Here is a 21,283-nt window from a genome sequence, read left to right as displayed (position 1 = left end):
ATGTATGCGACTGCAAAGACGAGACAGAGGCGTGGGCATCGTTTTCAGCATTTGAAAACTGTGGGAGGTCTGGCTCGCGAGACTAGTTTGTGCACCACCTGGGACAGCCTTGTCCGTTCCCCCTTTACACACTGTATTTCTTCACTTAAAGGTAAACGTTGCCAATTTTCAACCCAAATCCCATTTCTCTGACGTAAATTGACTTACATTATAGTGTGGTAAAAATGTACCCTACCTCCTGGGTACTAAATGTTGACATCGTGAAAGGATGACATCATACGCATCGTGAAATGACATGTTTCCCTTGATAAATGACTAAACCAAGGTTCCCCAGGTTCGACTGGAGAGCCTGGTACCCAAGGTTCCCCAGGTTCGACTATAGAGAGAGCCTGGTACCAAAAGGTTCACCTGGAGGAGAGTGGGGGTACCAAAAGTTTGACTCAGGTGCTTTGGCCCGCAGGGCGCTGGTCGTTCTGCAAAGTCTGAAGTCCAGCAGACCGGCGGTCCTAGGACTCCAGCAGGACTCCAGCAGACCAGCGGTCCTAGGACTCCAGCAGACCGTCGGTCCTAGGACTCCAGCAGGACTCCAGCAGACCGTCGGTCCAAGGACTCCAGCAGACCGTCGGTCCTAGGACTCCAGCAGACCAGCGGTCCTAGGACTCCAGCAGACCGTCGGTCCTAGGACTCCAGCAGACCGTCGGTCCTAGGACTCCAGCAGACCAGCGGTCCTAGGACTCCAGCAGACCGTCGGTCCTAGGACTCCAGCAGACCAGCGGTCCTAGGACTCCAGCAGACCAGCGGTCCTAGGACTCCAGCAGACCAGCGGTCCTAGGACTTCAGCAGACCGTCGGTCCTAGGACTCCAGCAGACCAGCGGTCCTAGGACTCCAGCAGACTGTGCCACCGACACACTTGCTGTCCTTTGCACTCCTTCATGTGTGTCCAGTGGGCGAGCTCCTCCTCCCCGGAGCTGTTGAGGCCCAGGGAGATCCAGCCCAGCAGCTCCTTGCGCTGCAGGCTGCGCTTGTTGAACACCGACAGGATGAGCGTCACGTCCGACAGCTGGAACAGCGCCACCTATAAGGAGGAGGAAGAGTTAGGACTGTTACGTTTATTACGTAACTGTCTGATCGCTAATTATTTGAAATATGTCAGTTATTTCTTTATACATTTAAGTTTAATATGTTTAAATTTCTCATATCTGCCCCAGGCACAAAACATTTTCAGATAGGGGGGGTCCACGGCCAAATACGTATCATTTTGCGGGTCCTTGGCACAAAACTGTTTGAGAACTACTGTTTTAGAAGACATTTGTAGAATTGTCTTAATACGTAAAGGTGTAGTAAAATGTGATGATGGTGACGGACAGTAAAATGTAGTCAAATGTAGTCAAATGTAGTCAAATGTAGTCACATGTAGTCACATGTAGTCACATGTAGTCAAATGTAGTCACATGTAGTCACATGTAGTCACATGTAGTCACATGTAGTCACATGTAGTCACATTGAGTCACATGTAGTCACATGTAGTCACATGTAGTCACATGTAGTCAAATGTAGTAAAATGTGATGATGGTGACGGACAGGACAGGCCGACCTGGAATACGAAGGTCTCCTTGTAGGTGGGGTTGGGCTGACCCCGACACGTTGAGGTCTTGCACTTGGACATCTCCTGACCCACAGCGTTCAGCAAGGTCAGCTTCACGTACGTGTCTGAGGAACAACAGCCGTTAGGAAGAAATCACCTCATTTAATGTACTATTGTTAATAATAATAAGAATGAATGACACATTAACGAGGTACCCATTAGTACCACATTATTATTGTTATTATTATTATTATTATTATTATTATTATGAATAACAACTTTGCACACCCTTTTTAGATTACACCATAGTAGTTTAACCAGATATGCACGCACACGCACACACACACACACACACACACACACACACACACACACACACACACACACACACACACACACACACACACACACACACACGCACACACACGCACACACACACACACACACACACACACGCACACACGCACACACGCGCACACACACACACACACACACACACACAATAGATGATTGTTCCTATTCTGAAAAGCATTCTTTAATCATTGCACACAAACCCCAAATGAAAATCCAGCACCAGTATTATGAAGAGAATAAAATGCACCAATACATCAGTAATAGAGCACCGAAGTCTGACGTAATTTACGCATCCTACCTGGTTTGCGGTTTTCCACCCCCCTTCTGAATCCCATAGACGTATTTAATATCGCGTCAAATAAGAACTGTGTTCCAAAAATAAACAAATGATCCCGGCGGTTTGACTCTTATGGATATGAAGCATCAACTGACGGTGAGAAAACGCTAATGTTACTTCCGCCGAATTAGTTACATTTTCGCCAGAAACAGACTGTATCAAATATGAGTGACTGACTATCATAAACGGTACAGAACCTCCTCCCTGACAATATCGCCAGGATAGTTTGTTTATTTTTGGACCACAATTCCTATATGAGACGATTCTAAGATGACCCAATGTTATTCTCCATAGAGAAATGACTTTACGACCCAGAGGATGAACAAGTGACGTCAGGACTTCTGTACTCTATACAAACACTAATACATCATTCATGCTTCTATTTGCATGCACACACACAAAAAAAAAAAAAAAGAGACATCAACTGGAAGCCACAAATGCATCTGACATAAAGTGAAGTGAGAATAGCATTCATAATGGGCATAATTCCCAAGTGCTCTCACTCCTTACTATTAAGAATAAAGGCTGTATACTTTGCACGACAAGAATGAGGTGTTTTCAACTGAACAATGTGAAGGCAGTGTGTCAGTTGAAAATGAAGTCGTTACAGTCAGAGACAAGCGGACGGTAAAGGTCACTTCATGCCTTAAGCGACAAGTGTTGGAACGACGCGTCTCGACACTCTGAGTTTCGGAGGATTCACATACCGTCTGCGACTTGCGGACACAGCGTCTCCACAAGGAACTGAGTGTATCTCTGTGGTAACAGAGCTTATAGCCATTAAGACCGGGAACGCATCTGTGTCATTTTTAGATTTCTTTAGCTATTCAAAAAATAGCAGATAAACAAGCTCGAGCTTGTAGATCTGCTATTTTTTGAATAATCGTGAATATATATATTTTTTGAAAGCGAACATTTGTACAGATGCGTTCCCGGATTGAATGGGTTAACTTCATCTTCCCAACCCTGTGTACATGACGTTTTACTGTACATGACGTTTTACTGTACATGACGTTTTACTGTACATGACGTTTTACCAAACCGTCTTGGTCCCCAATAAGTCAATTCTACCGTGACAGGGCCTTCTCAAGTGTCAGCCCCCTGAATTCGCCCTCACACACACTTTTAACTCGTTATAATAAAGTTATGTGACTTTGAGTACGTAAAAAAGCGTGACATAAATTGGATGTCATGTCATTTTTTCAGAGGTACAACACGAATGTCGTCCGTTTCGTCACTTTGGTCGCGTGAGACAAAGTTCTACACGAAAAGCATACATTGTAAGAGAGAGACAGAGAGACAGACAGACAGACAGACAGACAGACAGACAGACAGACAGACAGACAGACAGACAGACAGACAGACAGACAGACAGACAGACAGACAGACAGACAGACAGACAGACAGACAGACAGACAGACAGACAGGAAGACAGCCGTGTTCTGTGTCGGGAACAGTTTGAATACTCACCTCTGATAATATAAACCTGTCCACCTATCAAATGCTTCAGACAACAGAACAGCCCGTCTGCCCGACAACAGGGAGGAAAGCAGGGAGGAGAGGAAATATAATGGACCAATCAGACGTCAATACACTGACGAGCAGGGAGAGAACAGGGGTCAGAAGGTCAAGTGCGTCGACAGGATGCTCTTTTTGAATGCGTGAGTTGCGTGACTGCGTTGCGTGCGTGTGTGCGTGCGTTCGTTGCGTTGCGTTGCGTCCGTGACTGCGTTGTGTGCTCGACTGTGTTGCATACCTGAGTTGCGTGTGTGCGTGCGTTCGTTGCGTTGCGTGCGTGACTGCGTTGTGTGCTCGACTGCGTTGCATGCCTGAGTTGCGTGTGTGTGTGCGTGCGTGCCTGGGTTGCATGCCTGAGTTGCGTGTGTGCGTGTGTGCGTGCCTGCGCTGCATGCCTGAGTTGCGTGCGTGTGTGTGTGTGTGTGCGTGCCTGCGTTGCATGCCTGAGTTGCGTGCGTGCGTGTGTATGTGTGCGTGCCTGCGCTGCATGCCTGAGTTGCGTGCGTGCGTGTGTGTGTGTGCGTGCCTGTGTTGCATGCCTGAGTTGCGTGCGTGCGTGCGTGCGTGATCAGGGATCACAACAAAGGGGAACTTGAAGCAAAATGTGGAAGACCATTTCACCGTAGGATAAAATGCCAGAATAAGGGGATTTTTCTCCCACAAATATGAGATGGGCAGTTTGTGGGGGAAAAAAACTGGTGAAAAGAGTTTCACATTTTGGTAGAAATGGGCTTCCATACACCATGACACCATGTCCTGCATAGAAAGGTTATCACAGCAACACAAAGGTACAGTATAAGTGTTCAAACTGCCATGTTTGAATGTCATCAAATACAACATGACAGATTTTGGAGGTCTTTTTGAAATCGTCAATCGTCATTTGACATTTGGGGTCAAGGACGATCAACAATGCAATCAAAGCATCATCCAAATTAAATATTGCAAAGCAGACGTGTGTATACAGATATACAGGTATACAGGTATAGAGTTATACAGGTATACAGTTATACAGGTATACAGGTATACAGGTATACAGGTATACAGGTATACAGATATACAGTTATACAGGTATACAGTTATACAGGTCTACAGTTATACAGGTATACAGGTATACAGGTATACAGGTATACAGGTATACAGATATACAGTTATACAGATATACAGGTATACAGGTATACAGATATACAGTTATACAGATATACCTGTATACAGGTATACAGGTATACAGGTATACAGGTATACAGATATACAGTTATACAGATATACCTGTATACAGGTATACAGGTATACAGGTATACAGGTATACAGATATACAGTTATACAGATATACCTGTATACAGGTATACAGGTATACAGGTATACAGATATACAGTTATACAGATATACCTGTATACAGGTATACAGGTATACAGGTATACAGATATACAGTTATACAGATATACCTGTATACAGGTATACAGGTATACAGGTATACAGGTATACATATGGATTTATGATCACATACCCAGTCGTTATTTATCAAAGGTTAAATCATACATGTATCAAAAGGGTTAATTGCACACTAGTACAGTATATATACTCTTGGTCCATTTTGTGTTATTCACGAAAAAGTGCAAATATGCAAACAAACCGTTTTGGTCTCAGGTTCACCATCAATGTATCAGTTAACCCTTTTTGACCACTTTATACTGTATAATAATTAATAAATATAAATTGTCCATTGGGATACATTGTTATACAGTTATTTCAGGGACAGTTTCACAGACCTGTGACTAAATGAACTTGCTCTGTTATTTTTGGCCTTTTTTTTCAGGCCAGGGACCCCTTAGCTGAGAAAGAGATGAAGCAGGGACCCCCCCCACTACATGTTGTATGAAATTGTGTTGCAGATTAAACCTGTTCATAGATTTCATAGATAGCTTCATAGACTCGTTTGACACAACTGTCATATATATATATACAGTATATATATTTTTTACATTTAACCACTTAAAGGCATCATGACATTCATGTTTACACCACATTCAGAGTCTTTGTCATGGTCCTTCAAACGTGTACAAAAAGTTTTAACTGAAAATTCCATTCAGTGATTCACTGTAGGTGTTTTTGTCTCACATTTCTAAAGCCTTTTCAACTGCAATGAAAAAATAAATCTTTGCCTGCGGGTGTCGCTGGTGAGGGATTTTGCCTGTCAATCATCGCCTCTGCTCCGCCGCCCCCCAAATGAAAGGATAGGGGAGGGGAGGGGCGAGGAGGAGAGTGGGCGGGATTAATCGACTGTGACCTCACTGCCGAAGGGCCAAGCTCAGATTACTTTTCAGCCTAATTATTCAGAAAACCCCAGACCACAGAAAATCCACTGAACGTTCAAAGTTCTGATTTTTTGGATGTAATTGAGGTCATAAAACCCCCCAAAAAACATAAAAAAAAAAAAAAGTGAAAATGAATGTCATCGAACCTTTAAGCCCTCAATACATACTAAACTGGACCTTAGGCTCTGTACTTGGTTTGCTCCTACTTCCCTGTACACCAAACCTTTTTGCCAATACCAGCAGATCTACAAGCTAACAACGCCTCGCAAGGCGAGGTGTTTCGAGCTTGTAAATCTGCTATTTTCGGCTAAGGTTCCCCACAGAATAGGGATGCTAGGGTTCAAGTGGTTAATGTAAAAAAAAAGTTCCTATCACACAAACATTTGGCGGGCCCCCCTTGTAGTAACTCTGAGGACCCCTAGGGGTCCCGGACCCCCTGTTGAAGACCCAAGGCTTAAACCTTATAGGGTTCTCATGAGTATAGCAGTATTTTTTTAAATAGTCTTTGGTGTGGTCCTGACTGACAGCATTTATGAACACACACGGTGCTATTTTTAGGGGGGGGGGGTGGTGCCGCTTTTCGTCGACTAAAACTATGACAAAAAATGTTGGTCGACTACACTGACGAAAACTAAATAAAAACTAAATAAAAACTAAATAAAAACTAAATAAAAACTAAATAAAAACTAAATAAAAACTAAATAAAAACTAAATAAAAACTAAATAAAAACTAAATAAAAACTAAATAAAAACTAAATAAAAACTAAATAAAAACTAGGCTATGATGACTAAAACTAAGACTAAATATATTGACAATTTCATCAGCAACAAATACAAACTAGACTAAAATGTTAGTGACGGACGAAGAGATCCAGTAGAACTAAAAGAAAAGTCATTTTATGTTTGGTTGCGCTCAAGTGTTGCGCTCTGAAAATAGCAGATCTACAAGCTCACAACGCGTCGCAGCGCGACGCGTTGTGAGCTTGTAGATCTGCTATTTTCAGCATGCAACCAAGTGTAAAATAAGCCATTACGACGCCATCAAGGCACCGCCAACATACATTTTAGTCGACTAAATCAACTGTAGATTTAGTCGACTATAATCTTATGATATTCAGTCGACTAAAACTAGACAAAAACTAAAATATTTCAGGTGACTAAAAGACTGACTAAAACTAAATACAAAATACAAAATTGCTGTCAAAATCAACTGCTGTCTCACCCATGATTACAGCGGCGTTCATTAATCAATTCCAGCTGGTTCGTTTAAAGAGCGCTATAAGAATTGACAGGTCAATGAAAAGCCAACAAATTATGGCCAGACTGGGAGATCATATCAAGGTTTTAATAAATGCCTCTACCGATGATTACAGCAGCGTTGATGAACGCACGTTTGGCCATTTTAAAAGGAGAGATTAGATCAAAATGATGACCTTATATCGGCTTTCCATAAAACCTGCAGCCGCCCCGTGGGTGCTTGTGCAGCGTGTGGCTGAATGACCTCATTTAACCCTTTAAGACCGGGAACGCATCTGTGTCATTTTTTAAGATTTCTTTGGCTATTCACAAAATAGCAGATCTACAAGCTTGTAGATCTGCTATTTTTTGAAAAATCTTGAAAATGTTCGCAGATCTTTGAATATACACAATAAAGCGAACATTTGTAACTCAAAAATTTGCTTCTGGGGGGGTCCCTGGAACTAAACTTTTTGAGATGGGGGTCCGCGGGTCAAATACATACAGTATCTAAAAATGATTTCTAAATCCTAACAGTGTGTTGCTATATCGGTGGTGCTCCAACTTTTTCCATGTCAAGGACCCCCAAAATGATATGTATTTGGCCACGGACCCCCATCTCAAAATATGTTGTTCGAGGGACCCCCCCAGAAGCACAGATCAGAGTTCAAAATTGTTCAATTTAAAACATATATATATATTGATTCAAATAAAAAAAAATTGCAATTCAAACATTTCAGATCTACAAGCTCATTATGAGTTATGAGCTTTTTTTTGCGTTCCCGGTCGTCATTGCATTGCGTCCGGTGTAAATTGGACAGATACTACTGTATATGATATGTTGTCAGTGCTTACGTGGGGGCTTGTTGGTGGCCAGGTGTTTGAAGTGGCTTCCTTTGATGACCTCCACGGACAGCCTGCCCGTGGTGGCGTTGTAGAGCAGACCCAGCAGGACCTCCGGGGTGGAGCTCTGGTAGACCGACTGGAAGGACGAGGCGCTCTCCTCGCTGCACGACACGTCTGACACCGTGACCTGAGAGTTCCCCGCCTGAGAACCAGTGGTGGCAAAAAGTTACCCTGGAAACCAGACAAATTTGGATCTGGCAACCCAGGGTTGCCAGATCTGCTTATTATAATTTCTCCGCAAGATTTTTTGAAAATAGCCGATCTACAAGCTCACAACGCGTCGCATCGCGACGCGTTGTGAGCTTGTAGATCTGCTATTTTCAAATAGCTGATGTATATGTTAAAGTGCTCATGTTGCCCATGGTCGCTTCTTTTGGGCTGGTTTTCCTAGAACTGGTTGCTTGTTTCTCTCACAGAATCTGGCAACACTGCTGGCACCGCTCAGTTGTGATTGGATTTCACTCCCTCCGAAGTAGTGAGGGACCAATCAGGGCCCAGTATGCAAATATGGGGGCGGGTTTATCAACAGAGGCATTTTTTTTTATTCGCCCCCTTGGAAATGCAGGTTCCAGACAGAGTTTCCAGACTAATATCTACACAGTGATATTAGTCTGGACATGCCAGGCTAGGAAAAAGTACTCAATCTTTTTAAGTAATGTGTCATTGATTCCCAAAAGACAAGGAACAAAGGGTGATCTAGGATGTTTCTATCTTTTTAATGCGAAATTTAACTGATATCTTTGCTTCTGGCGGTCCCTGGCACAAAAAAAAATTCAAATGGGGGTCCGCGGCCAAATGCATATCAATTTAGGATCTACTCACCGGCAGAGCACAGCATGGATCCAGGATGACCGGCACGGACATTCTGCCCTGCAGGTGCAGCTTGGACAGGTAGAACACCTTCTCACCCAGCACCTACAATTTACAAGTTACCATGTATTTAGCCTCGATCTCCAGGCTTTTATTGTTTAGTTTTGCTAAAAAATAAAAGCCTGGCCCAGCGCGTCGGTGTACTCGGTATGAGGAAGTGTTTCATTTCCCAACCAACCAGAGTGCAGTGGGCGTCGCTCGTAATGTTGTGTTAACGGGGCGGGGGTTGACGGACAGATCGGTGAACCAATGGGATCAGGCGCAATCTCTCGCCGGCTCTATACACCCGCCCCTCTATACACGAAATCGGGAGCGTTGGGGCAGCCTACCATGTATTAGGCATTGAAGGTTTCATGACATTCAGTTTTACCACACATCAAAAGTCTTTGTCATGGTCCTTCAAACGTGTATAAAAAGTTTTAACAAAAAAATCCACTCCAGTGATCCATGGCAGGTGTAGGGGAGGGGAGGGGCGAGGAGGAGAGTGGGCGGGATTAAAGGCCTGTGACTTCACTGCCCAAGGGCCAAGCTCAGATAACTTTTCAGCCTAATTATTCAGAAAACCCCAGACCGCAGAAAATCCACCGAATGTTCAAAGTTCAGATTTTTTGGGTGTAATTGAGGTTATAAAACCCCCCAAAAAAACATTAAAAGAAAGAAAAAAAAAGTGAAAATGAATGTCATAGAACCTTTAGCAGACTTTAGCAAGGTAAACACAAGAGAGCAGAGAGACGGTGTAGTGTCTCAGTAAACTAGGATCACAGGCAAAGCAAGAACCTATAGCATGAGTCGACATACGACATGATATATTTGGTAGCTCCTGTTGGAGCCCAGAAGGTCTCCTCTAGGCCTGTTAGCCATTGTTTTTGTTACAGCCTGTCTTGTTAGGGTTAACCCATTCGATCCGGGAACGCATCTCTGTTATTTTAGATTTTTCTGGCTATTCAAAAATAGCAGATTACATTACATTACATTACATTAAATTACATTACATTACATTACGGTCATTTAGCAGGCTAGCAGGCGCTATCCAAAGCGACTTACAATAAGTGCATTCAACATAGGTAGGGAAGAAAACTACTAATCTTTAGTGCGTTCTCTTCTAAAACAAGCAACTAAGAGTATACCTAGCGCTAAGGTAAAAGTGCAATATATCAGCTTCCTATTTTCTTAAACAGATGAGACAAAATCAAATGAGGATAAGGATAAGGATAATTCCTTTTAACAGGACGTTCATGAAAGTCCTTGCGGGCTTGTTTCCAATGAGGGCCTGTGAGCAATTAGGGGTTAAGAGTCTTGCTCAGGGACAAATTTCATTTCATCGACACATATGCTGGCGTGGCCTGGAATCGTACCTGGGGCAACCAGGGCCTCTGGCTCCCTAGGCGGGCTCACTAACCACTCAGCTATGGCCGCCCCAAGAGCAAGAACTAAAACAAATAAGTGTATCAAAATAAACAAGATCCAATAAAACAAGAGCTCGTACAAATAGTTGACAACAAGTAGGCAAGGCTAGGAGGAAGGGTCAGGGTAGTGTTTCCTGAAGAGGTGGGTTTTCAGCCTGCGGCGAAAGATGGGCAGTGACTCTGCTGTCCTGACATCAGTGACTCTGCTGTCCTGACATCAGTGACTCTGCTGTCCTGACATCAGTGACTCTGCTGTCCTGACATCAGTGACTCCACAATTCCACGACACTATAGGTTAACGCATAGAGTTAAAATATACATCTAGAGGGCCGATTGCCCCGCCCCCAGCTATTCATTTCAATGAAAGTTGCTCAATATCGGAGCCAATCAGCAGGCCATAGAGTTATGACCAGGCGCAGTAGCATTTTAACTCTTTGACTGCCAGAAATAAAACATTGTTTGCTAAGCCACTGCCAAGCAATTTTCGAGTGTTTTCACTAAGCTTTGAAAAATCATAGAATATTTTTCTCCAGTATGATCGATCCCCCGATCGCTTTAAAAGACGTGTCCGAGTCTTGTACAATCGGGGGGGGGGGAGCGTGCCGTCGCGATCATCCGTTCCATAGTTATTGGCAGTTGAATGTAGGTTGTTTTCGAGAAGATTTGTGTTTTTAAAAAAACACTTTAAATATTTCTCAAAAGAATGTTCAAAAATAGCAGACGAGCTTGTAGATCTGCTGTTTTCCAGAACCACTGTTCTAAACCCTAAGAATCTTTTGTTGCTATATACATAAATATATACATAAATATATACATAAATATATATATATATATATATATATATACTGTGTATATATACTGTATATAGCTGAAATCTACCTGCTCCTTCTTCATGCGGCGCACGCTGTAGAGACGGAAGCGGATGGCGTAGTCTCCGATGGTCTGGGCCTCCACGTGGCTGAAGCGGAAGGTCTCGGTGAAGATGGGACACGGGCCCTTCTGGATGCCCGTCTTGGCCCGCTGCTTCCTGCCCGGCAACAGGATCATGTGCACCTGCACATCATGGAATAGCAGGTGAGCTTGTAGATCTGCTATTTTCGAGAACCACCGTTTCTTGTTGCTACATCACCCATTCTTGAGAATTGGGACAAATCATGTCCTACCAGAACATTTCAAATTATTATTTATTAAGCACACTAATTTAAAAAAGAAATTGGTGGACATATATTCTTAAATTATTCATATATGAATTATATAAGATTTATACAATGTTTTGGTCTGGTTTCCTTTTCTTTTTTTTCTATACTATGCACTGTGCCAGAAAACACCCTTGTCTAAGACAAGAATTCACATCAAAAATGTTTTTACATTTTTTGTTAAAAGCATTTAAAAAAAACAAACATGTGTATTGATAACATAGGTGTTAGGGTGCGCTCCCACCAAGAGTTGGCTGGCCGCTGTTTGCAGAATCTGCCAATGCATTGTCAATGCAAATGCGTTGATTCACGCAAGAGCAGATTTTTCCGCTAGTCGCGCAGACCTTGCGTTTATCTGCTCTCCGCGACTAAGCATAAAACTGCTGGAGGCAGGCGCTGATTTTCTCCCTCTGTCCAATCGGGTGAGTCGAAGGCGGGCCGTCTCAAGACTCAGGAAACAACATGGTGCTCAAGGCAGCAGGCACAGGCGGTGAGGGCTACGGGGAGGCTCCTGAAAGTGAGTGACAGGCGCGACACTCCCGTTTTTTAGAATCCGCTGGCTGCAAAAAACTGTGGCGCGCACAACCTGCGCTTAACAGCGGCCAGCCAACTCTTGGTGGGAGCGCGCCCTAAGAATGTACTTTGTTTTTTTTGTAAAAGTTTTTCCCTTTAAAGTTGTGTCCAAGATCGTTGTCAACCCCATCAGATTTCTACAAAAACATAATTGAATCAGGCATAAACAGGTTTTTGCTATATTCTAAGGTCCCCTGTCTCACTTCCGGATTTATATTTGCACTAAATAATAATACTATCTGGTTTATCCCAACCATAACATGTCAACTCCGTCAGTCCTTATAAATCCTACAAAATAAAACATAAATTGGAGGGAAGAGAGCAAGTGGTTGACATCAACGGAACCATGTCCTCATCCCTCCCGGTGAGCTGCGGGGTTCCTCAAGGCAGCATTCTAGGGCCGTTACTGTTCCTACTATACATTAACGACATGAATGCTGCCTGTAACTGCAAACTGTTCCTGTTCGCTGATGACTCGGCACTCCTGATCTCGGGTGAGGACAAGTTGCAAGTTGAGGAAGCTCTCAGCTCCGAACTTTCCAAAATCCGTACCTGGCTTACCGATAACAAACTGTCACTACACCTTGGGAAAACTGAATCCATTCTCTTTGGGACCAAACATTGCCTCAGTAAGATGAAGGTTAATGACTTCAAGGTCAAAGTCAATGACACAATCATCTCTAGCAAAGAAGAGATTACCTATTTGGGATGTATTCTTGACTAATACCTGACAGGAGAAAGCATGGCAACAAAGGTGGTCAAAAGAGTAAACCAGAGAACCAGATTTATGGGCAGAGTTTCCTCTTTTGTCAACCCTCAGGCCCTCAGGACCCTCTCAGGGGCCCTGATTCAGCCCCTTTTTGACTATGCTTGCTCCTCTTGGTACTCCAACACCTCAGTGTCACTGAAGACTAAGCTTCAAACCTCCCAAAACAAACTGATTCGACTACTTCCCGGACTGGGGCCCATGACCCACCTCTCTCCCACTCACTTTGCCAGCCTAGGCTGGCTCAGGGTGGAAGACAGGGTTAAACAACTAAAAATGGGACTGGACTTCAAAATTGTAAATGCAGATTTGCCCGAAATGCCCCCTATACCCGCTTATCGTCTTATTGTCAAAATACCTCAAAAAAGTTAGTGACACCCACAGTCACGAAACTAGAGGGAGCGTAAACAACAATCTGGTACCACCCACCCATAAAACAAACATGGGCAAATTCTCCTTCTACAGCACGGCCACCAAGGTATGGAATAGCCTAACCCCATCCCTCAAAAAATGCAGTTCGTTGGGCTCATTCAAAACAGCCCTAAAAACTCATCTTTCTGGAGGCCATAAGAGGAGGTAGTACCAGTTTCCCTGTAGACAGATGACCCCCTCCCCTTTTTTTTAAATATATTTTTATTTTTATTTTTCATGATGCATTTTTTTGTACATAGTGGTATTTTTTCTTCGTTTTTTATGTTGATTTGAACTGTTTGGTTGCTATTATATATGTCTATGAAATTAATTCAAGGACCCCAACGGAAACAAGTCCGCAAGGACTTTTTTGGTCGGACCTTTTAGACAAAAGTATTATAAATGTAACTGTGTTGTTTTACATTCTTTTGCCTAATAAAAATTTCAATCAATCAATCAATCAATGAAAAAAGTACAATGTTTGCCTCTGAGACGTATGGAGTAAATAAGTAAAAGTATTGAAAATAAGAGTAAAAAGAAAGTACCTCAAAACGGTACAATACTTGTACAGTGCTTGAGTAAATGTACTTTGGTTACTGTCCAGCCCTCTGACCTGCCAGGAGAAGTTGCCGTTGCGTTTGAGCGCCGGTATGTCGGTGACGGCGGTGATGGTGACGGCCAGACGCTGGTCTTTGGACTCGTAGTCCAGCAGGACGTCCAGCGTGCCGTACTTGGCGTCCGGGTCCGGTTCGTAGCCTTTAGGGAACAGAGCCTCCCAGCCATTGGCTGAAATGCCCTGGAGAAGAAAAAAAACACGGCAATCTTAATATTATTGTTATTGTTTTTTTGTTAAAATAAGTGTTGATCCATTAAGACCGGGAAAACATCTGTGTCATTTTATGATTTCTTTGGCTATACAAAAATAGTAAAAAAAAAATCTCCGGTGGATAGACAAGACCCTCCCCCACCCCCCAGACACTCTTTGTTTACATCCGCGTGCACGCCGTGGCTTCTGCGGCTCTCCAAAGATCGTCAAAACAAGGTAAATACCTGGCAGTGAATGTTTATTAAGGTAATAAAAACAAGTGTTAAAGTAATACAAGGCAGGTCCACAAATAACGATTTTTAGCAGCCTCTGCTGGTCATTACCGTCACTGCAGGTCTTTGTTTATTCCTGCATTACCCAAATTTGTTTTCACCGGAAGACGGAAGCGTTTCGAAAAGCGTTCTTTTAATTGTTTTATACTGTCTGTGGATCGTTTGTCTTAGCCAGTGGAGCTTTAGTTACCGTGAGCTGTGTTTTCTTTTGCTGTTGTTTTTCCATAATAATAGAAAAGGCTTTCGGGGATGAAATTCATGGAGTGGGTGTTGTGAAACATTTGCCACTCACAAAAGATATACAATTTAACTTTAGTTTTTTTTTTAAAGTTACCTAGTATTACTTTAAGTTCGTCAAAAACCCATCCGCTTGAATGGAGCCTAATTGCTTCTGACACCAGCAGGGGTGAAACAGCGAGACTACAGGCCATTCATTGCGAACGCGGAAGGAGGCGCGGCGAAGCCGTGCCTCCGACCAAGTGGAGCTTACTATGTAACTCTGCTTGGGTTGTGTGTGTGTGTCTCCGTGTGTGTCTCCGTGTCTCTGTGTTCACCTCTCATTGGCTGCATGCACCCATGTGACCCACGCTCTCATTGCCTGCCTGCCCCTGGGTGACATGACTCACATGCGTGCACTGCCTGTAAGCAGCCACCCGAGTGCGCCAGAGTGCAGGAATTTAGACAATGCTCTGACACACACACACACACACACACACACACACACACACACACACAGTCAATGTTCTCTCTCCATCACGGTGAAATAACACGGATTACAAGTCCGTAAATACACAATATTTTCGAGCTGCGTTCGCTTCCAGCGTTCGCGCGTCTTACTTGTATGAACTTTTACACTTCCTATATAGCCTCAATTTACAACTCGGAAGCTGGCCCCTTTGGTCTTACCTCGGCGCTGAGCACGGCGGTGCTGTCGCTGGGTGCATCCTCCTCGTAGGCCTTGTGCAGGTAGCGCTCCATGTCCTGCTGCATGCCGCCGCCGCCGCTGCTGTCGCTGGGACACTTGTCTCCGTAGGCGTAGAGGAGCAGGGGGCTGTCCCCGCCGGCGGAGGACATGCCGCCGCCGCACTTGGCGTTGCCCCCCAGGTCGGAGGGCGTGCAGGACATGTGCGGCGAGCTGTCCTCGTCCTGGTAGGGCGGGGGCTGCAGCTCGTCCAGCGGAGGGGTGCGTCTCATCCTCTGGATGTAGCTGGCTGTTGTCATGGCAACGTAGCATAGTGTTGTATTTTACTAGTATTTCATTTTGTTTTTCAATCCGTTAAAACCCATCTGTGTAACCACTTGAACCATTATTTTATACTTTGGGCTATTCAAAAATAGCAGATCTACAAGCTTGAAGATCTGCTATCTTTGGAAAATGTGTGCAAATCTTGCTGAATTTATATGTTTTTTAAAGCGAAATATTTTTAACTCAAATCTTTGCGTCTGGGGGGCGGGGGGGGGGGGGGGTCCCTGGAATAAAACATTTTGAGATGGGGGTCCGCGGCCAAATACATATCTAAACATGTTTTATAAATCATAACAGTATGTTGCTATATCAGTGGTCAACTTTTTCCATGTCAAGGAATTTTTTTTCAAAAATAGCAGATATACAAGCTCATAGCGCGGCACTCGGTGCCGCGCTATGAGCTTGTATATCTGCTATTTTTGAATAGCCAAAGAAATCTAAAGTGACACAGATGCGTTGCAGGTCTTAACTCTTTCAGTGCCATGCTTATTTATGGAATTTTGGTTCTGAGTGCCACAACCAAAATTAATTGTAAAAAAAAAAGTGCTTAGGAGCCGAGATACAGCCTTTTTCAGTAAAAAGTTCAAAAAGAAGTGAATGGAGCAGCAAATCTTCAAATCATCATATCTTGGGTTCTGAACATGTTTTTTTCTTCTTTTTTTTTCATGACGTATTTGACGTATTGTGGCACTGAAAGAGTTTTAATGGGTTAAAAATATATATATATTTAAAGATTTCCACAATTGTGTCAAGATTTTTCAAAAATAGCAGATCTAAGTAGCTGATCTAGAGGCTTGGCCACACCTTGTGAGCGTGTAGATCTCAAGGCCACTTACTTACTTGCATTTTTTTTTTTAGGTTACTTGCATTATTTATATTTTATTTTCAGCCTGAGGGTGATGTGGTTAGTGCTGACTGGACTACAAACCGCCCCTCCGGGATAATAAATAAAATGTTGAACAATGGAGACGAGCTTCTGGCGGTTCTATCTGACCCTCTGCTGGCCTGGATAACTCTCTGATAGATGCATGTAGGACTTCAAACTTATCCACTGAACTAGATCTACATTTACACTTCATGGACAAACTCCTGCTCTCTTGTTTTCTTGTAGAACTCGACACCAGAGGTTCTGAAACTTTTTTATGTCAAGGATAGGTCCCAAAATTATATGTGTTTGGCCACGGAACCCCATCTCAAAATATGTTGTGCCAGGGACCCCCAGAATAGAAGATTTGTGTTAAAAAAAATCTAAATGTATTCAATTTTTTTCAAACATTGTTGAGATTTTTTCAAATAATTAAAAAAATAGCAGATCTACAAGTTCCTAGCGCGGCACTCGGTGCTATTTTTGAATAGCTAAAGTACAAAATGATAGTTAAAGGTGCTTCAAATTATTGTGACGATATTAACTACTTTTGCTGGGGACCACCTGGTACCCCCTAAAGGACCCCTAGGGGTCCCCGCTCCCCGGACCCCACTTTGAGAACCAATGCTCCACACTACTTGTGTTATAATTATGCAGGAACTTCCTGTTTATTGTCACAGCACTAAGCGTGCAAAAGTAATTATTTTCCATACAAGCTTCCACAAGAGATTCAAAAGATAATCGCGACAAAAGTTAAATTAACGAAATGACACTATTAAATATCAAATCTACATACATATCAACCATATGTACAACAAAAGTGTCTTCCACTGCTACCTTATGTCTGTCTAACCTCATATAATATACATACTGGCCCTCATTTATCAAAGTGGTGTAGACCAAATAAGGGGCGTACGGTGAGATCACTGCAATTTTCGGCATTTATCAATCTATGGTAACTTTGACTTCAGCGTACGGCCTGCTCGCAGATCTCTCGTCAGGTCTGAGGCTGTACAGTAGGCTTTGGCTACAGCAGTTCTTCAGGAACTCTTCAAGGACACACCAGGTGAACATGGATGTGAACATTTATCTGAGGGGTCGTGGTGATTTTGACAGAACATTTTGATTTAGTTTTAGTCGCAGTGTCTTGAATCAAATTCCATTTAGTTTTAGTCATATTTTACTGTGTTGGCATAACGGCGTTTAACGCCGTAATTTTTTTCAGTAACGAGTAATCTAATTAATGACAATTTCCATCGTGTCAACGCCGTTACCGTTACTGACAATGAAATGTGCTCCGTTACTATGTCAAGCATCCCCAAGCTTTCTGTTACCACGGGCCGGCTGACAGTGTGTGTGTGTGTGTGTGTGTGTGTGTGTGTGTGTGTGTGTGTGTGTGTGTGTGTGTGTGTGTGTGTGTGTGTGTGTGTGTGTGTGTGTGTGTGTGTGTGAGCGCGCATCGCTACTACAGGCTGGGGCTGCTGCTCCTGCTGCAAACATGACACGGTTAGAAAAAATACCAAGGATACGACAGTGATGTCTCTTACTTTTTGCTGTTACGCAACCAGGAAGTAACACGGACTCGACGCTGTTTAAGCAGTGACATGTGACATAACATCACTGACGAATCCTTGGTATTTATATCTTTATGGGTATTTTTTACACACAAACCCAGCGCGGCGCACACACAAACAAACTAACTTTAACAACCAGACCAGTAGAGAAGAGATGGCGAGTCACGAGCAATCCGACAAGATGGCTTTCACAAATTGGCGGTACAAGCACTACTTCACCTTTATTGAAAGGAAAGGAAAGAATGTACACGTGAAGTGCACGTTGTGTGCCGGGGGGAAGCGTTTGTCCACGTCTGTCCAAAGCAACTCCAATTTAGTGTGTGTGTGTGTGTGTGTGTGTGTGTGTCTGTGTCTGTGTCTGTGTCTGTGTCTGTGTCTGTGTCTGTGTCTGTGTCTGTGTGTGTGTGTGTGTGTGTGTGTGTGTGTGTGTGTGTGTGTGTGTGTGTGTGTGTCAGCCAGTTTGTGTCTTTAATTCACACTAGTGTTAAAAGCACTTTGTTGTTTAACTGTTTACTTCTGCTCAAAGAAAATACTTGAAGTAGGCTACAGTATTGTCTACCAGTACCATACCAGTTGTCTTGTCTGAAGTTGTAACTAAGACAGTTTTTCTTTGATTTACACTAAAAGCACTGTAGTGTAGTCCAGTGTTGTTCTTTATAGTTGACAAATGTATGTGAACATGTTGCTCTGTAAAGCCTTAAACCAAATTAAGAAAGAATGTTGACTAGCACAACTGTCACTGAATGGAAAATAGGTTACTTTAAAAAAAAAAACGTATTTCAATTGAGACTTAAAAACTGGACTTTCAAAAACTTTGAGAACCACTGGTGTAGGCAATTACAACTGTTTTACTGTTGTTATCTACCAGTTGCTGTGCGTTGAGGTGCAATAAATATTATTTTGAAGTGCAATACATATATTGAAGTTTATTTCTCCCTCATGGCAAAGGTTATTATGTGTAAGTAGTAAGTACCTGTCTATGCTGTTCTACTCTATGCACCTGGCTTGTGAAACCTGCTCCCAAAAACAATCCAAATTCTTTGACATATTACAACTTTTTCACGCAAATAGTAACTTTTCCTAGTAACTAGTTACTTTTACAATAGAGTAATTCAGTTACTAACTCAGTTACTTTTTTTGGAGAAGTAACTAGTAACTATAACTAATTACTTTTTTAAAGTAACGCGCCCAACACTGTATTTTAGAGTGGTCTTTTAGGGTGGTTTTGGATGAGGACAGGGGTCACACCGTTTTATGTCTGGTGGTGGTGGTAGGGCCTTCCACATGTTGGTGGCAGAATAGAAGAATGCATTCATCCCCATGTGTGTGGCCAATTTGTATCGTACGAGATCAGTGGAGCTCCCTCTGGTGTTGTGCCCGTGGGCGTCTCTTACTCTTGTAAAGTAGTTTGACGCTTACATGGGCACCGATCCCCCCTGTGCCCATGTAACCATGTAAACGTGCTTTTTTTTGTTGTTGTGCTTTTTAACATTTTATATAAAGGCATACATCATGGACATGCACGCCTATTTTATTTCCAATTGACAATTAAAATCTAACATAGCCTATTTGCAATGTTACAAGTTAGGTGCTAAGTAAAGTGATAACTACATTACATTACATTACATTACATTACATTACATTACATTACATTACATTACATTTGTTTTAGCTCGTGCTCATTTGATTTTGCTATTTTGTCTCATCTGTTTAAGAAAGTAGGTAGCTGATATATTGCACTTTTACCTTAGCGCTAGGTATCAGTGGTGGAAAAAGTACTCAAATTCTTTACTTAAGTAAAAGTACCAATACTGCAATATAAAAATACTCTGTTACAAGTAAAAGTCCAGAATTAAAAATGTACTCGAGTAAAAGTACAAAAGTATTGGCATCAAAATGTACTTAAAGTACCAAAAGTAAAAGTACTAAATATTTGAAAATAGCCGATCTACAAGCTCACAACGCGTCGCGATGCGACGCGTTGTGAGCTTGTAGATCTGCTATTTTCAAATAGCCTATGTATAAAATAGGGCTAAAGTGGTTAATGTATGTTTCATTATATCATAGTTTATATCTGAAAAGTAACTAGTAACTAAAGTTTTCAAATAATTGTAGTGGAGTAAAAGTACAATATTTGCCTCTGAGATGTAGTGGAGTAGAAGTAAAAGTATTGGAAATTGGAAATACTCAAGTAAAGTACAAATACCTCAAAATTGTACTTAAGTACAGTACTTAAGTAAATGTACTTCGTTACTTTCCACCACTGCTTTTACCTTAGCGCTAGGTATACTCTTGGTTGCTTGTTTTTGCAGGAAATGCACTTAAGACTTCTGGTGATTAGTAGTCTCGTTCCCTACCTATGTTGAATACACTTATTGTAAGTCGCTTTGGATAAAAGCGTCTGCTAAATGACTGTAATGTAATGTAATGTAACTACAAATGGCTCTTGACGAGGAACTACATGTGGAACGTTCCGGTGGCCTTACCGTCCTGGGCCGAGGCCTCGCTGCTGTAGCCGTCGTAGACGGCAGACAGAGGGCTGTACATGGGCCGCGTGTCCCAGCTCCTCCCCAGGGTCCTGGAGGAGCGGCCCGCCGCCGCGTCCTGGTACTGACCCACCATCTCCTCCTCGCTGTCGGACGACGAGGAGCCCCCCCCCCCCGGCGGCTCCGCGTTGGAGCACGACTTCTCTGTCGTCACCGCTCCGCTCCCTACGACAAGAACCATGTGCTTTAGTCAGTGCCAGTGGTGGAAAGTAACTAAGTACATTTACTTAAGTACTGTACTTAAGTACAATTTTGAGGTATTTGTACTTTACTTGAGTATTTCCAATTTCCAATACTTTTACCTCTACTCCACTACATCTCAGAGGCAAATATTGTACTTTTACTCCACTACAATTACTTGAAAACTTCAGTTACTAATTACTTTTCAGATATAAATTACGATATTACGAAACATACATTAACCACTTTAGCCCTATTTTATACATAGGCTATTTGAAAATAGCAGATCTACAAGCTCACAAC

At 42.7% G+C, this 21,283-nt stretch overlaps 1 protein-coding gene across 1 annotated transcript in view; it reads right to left on the bottom strand.

Moving 5' to 3' along the window:
- Positions 1-878: 878 nt before the first annotated feature.
- syt14a (synaptotagmin XIVa) overlaps positions 879-21,283 on the bottom strand; it is a gene marked incomplete at its 3' end in the record, with an annotated part of 29,853 nt that continues 9,448 nt past the window's right edge. Inside the window, exons 3-11 of the mRNA XM_080413481.1 lie at positions 20,741-20,965; positions 15,476-15,780; positions 14,085-14,267; positions 11,405-11,578; positions 9,072-9,164; positions 8,199-8,391; positions 3,748-3,804; positions 1,596-1,711; positions 879-1,076 (exon numbers count right to left, since the gene is read on the bottom strand). Coding sequence (XP_080269607.1) covers positions 879-1,076; positions 1,596-1,711; positions 3,748-3,804; positions 8,199-8,391; positions 9,072-9,164; positions 11,405-11,578; positions 14,085-14,267; positions 15,476-15,780; positions 20,741-20,965 — 1,544 coding nt within the window. The remainder of the gene's footprint in view (positions 1,077-1,595; positions 1,712-3,747; positions 3,805-8,198; positions 8,392-9,071; positions 9,165-11,404; positions 11,579-14,084; positions 14,268-15,475; positions 15,781-20,740; positions 20,966-21,283) is intronic.

Source organism: Gymnoscopelus braueri (assembly GCF_963280865.1).
Source record: "Gymnoscopelus braueri genome assembly, chromosome: 19".
Taxonomy (NCBI): domain Eukaryota; kingdom Metazoa; phylum Chordata; class Actinopteri; order Myctophiformes; family Myctophidae; genus Gymnoscopelus; species Gymnoscopelus braueri.
The sequence above is the reverse complement of the archived record's forward strand: the minus strand, read 5'-3'. Positions and strand labels throughout refer to the sequence as shown.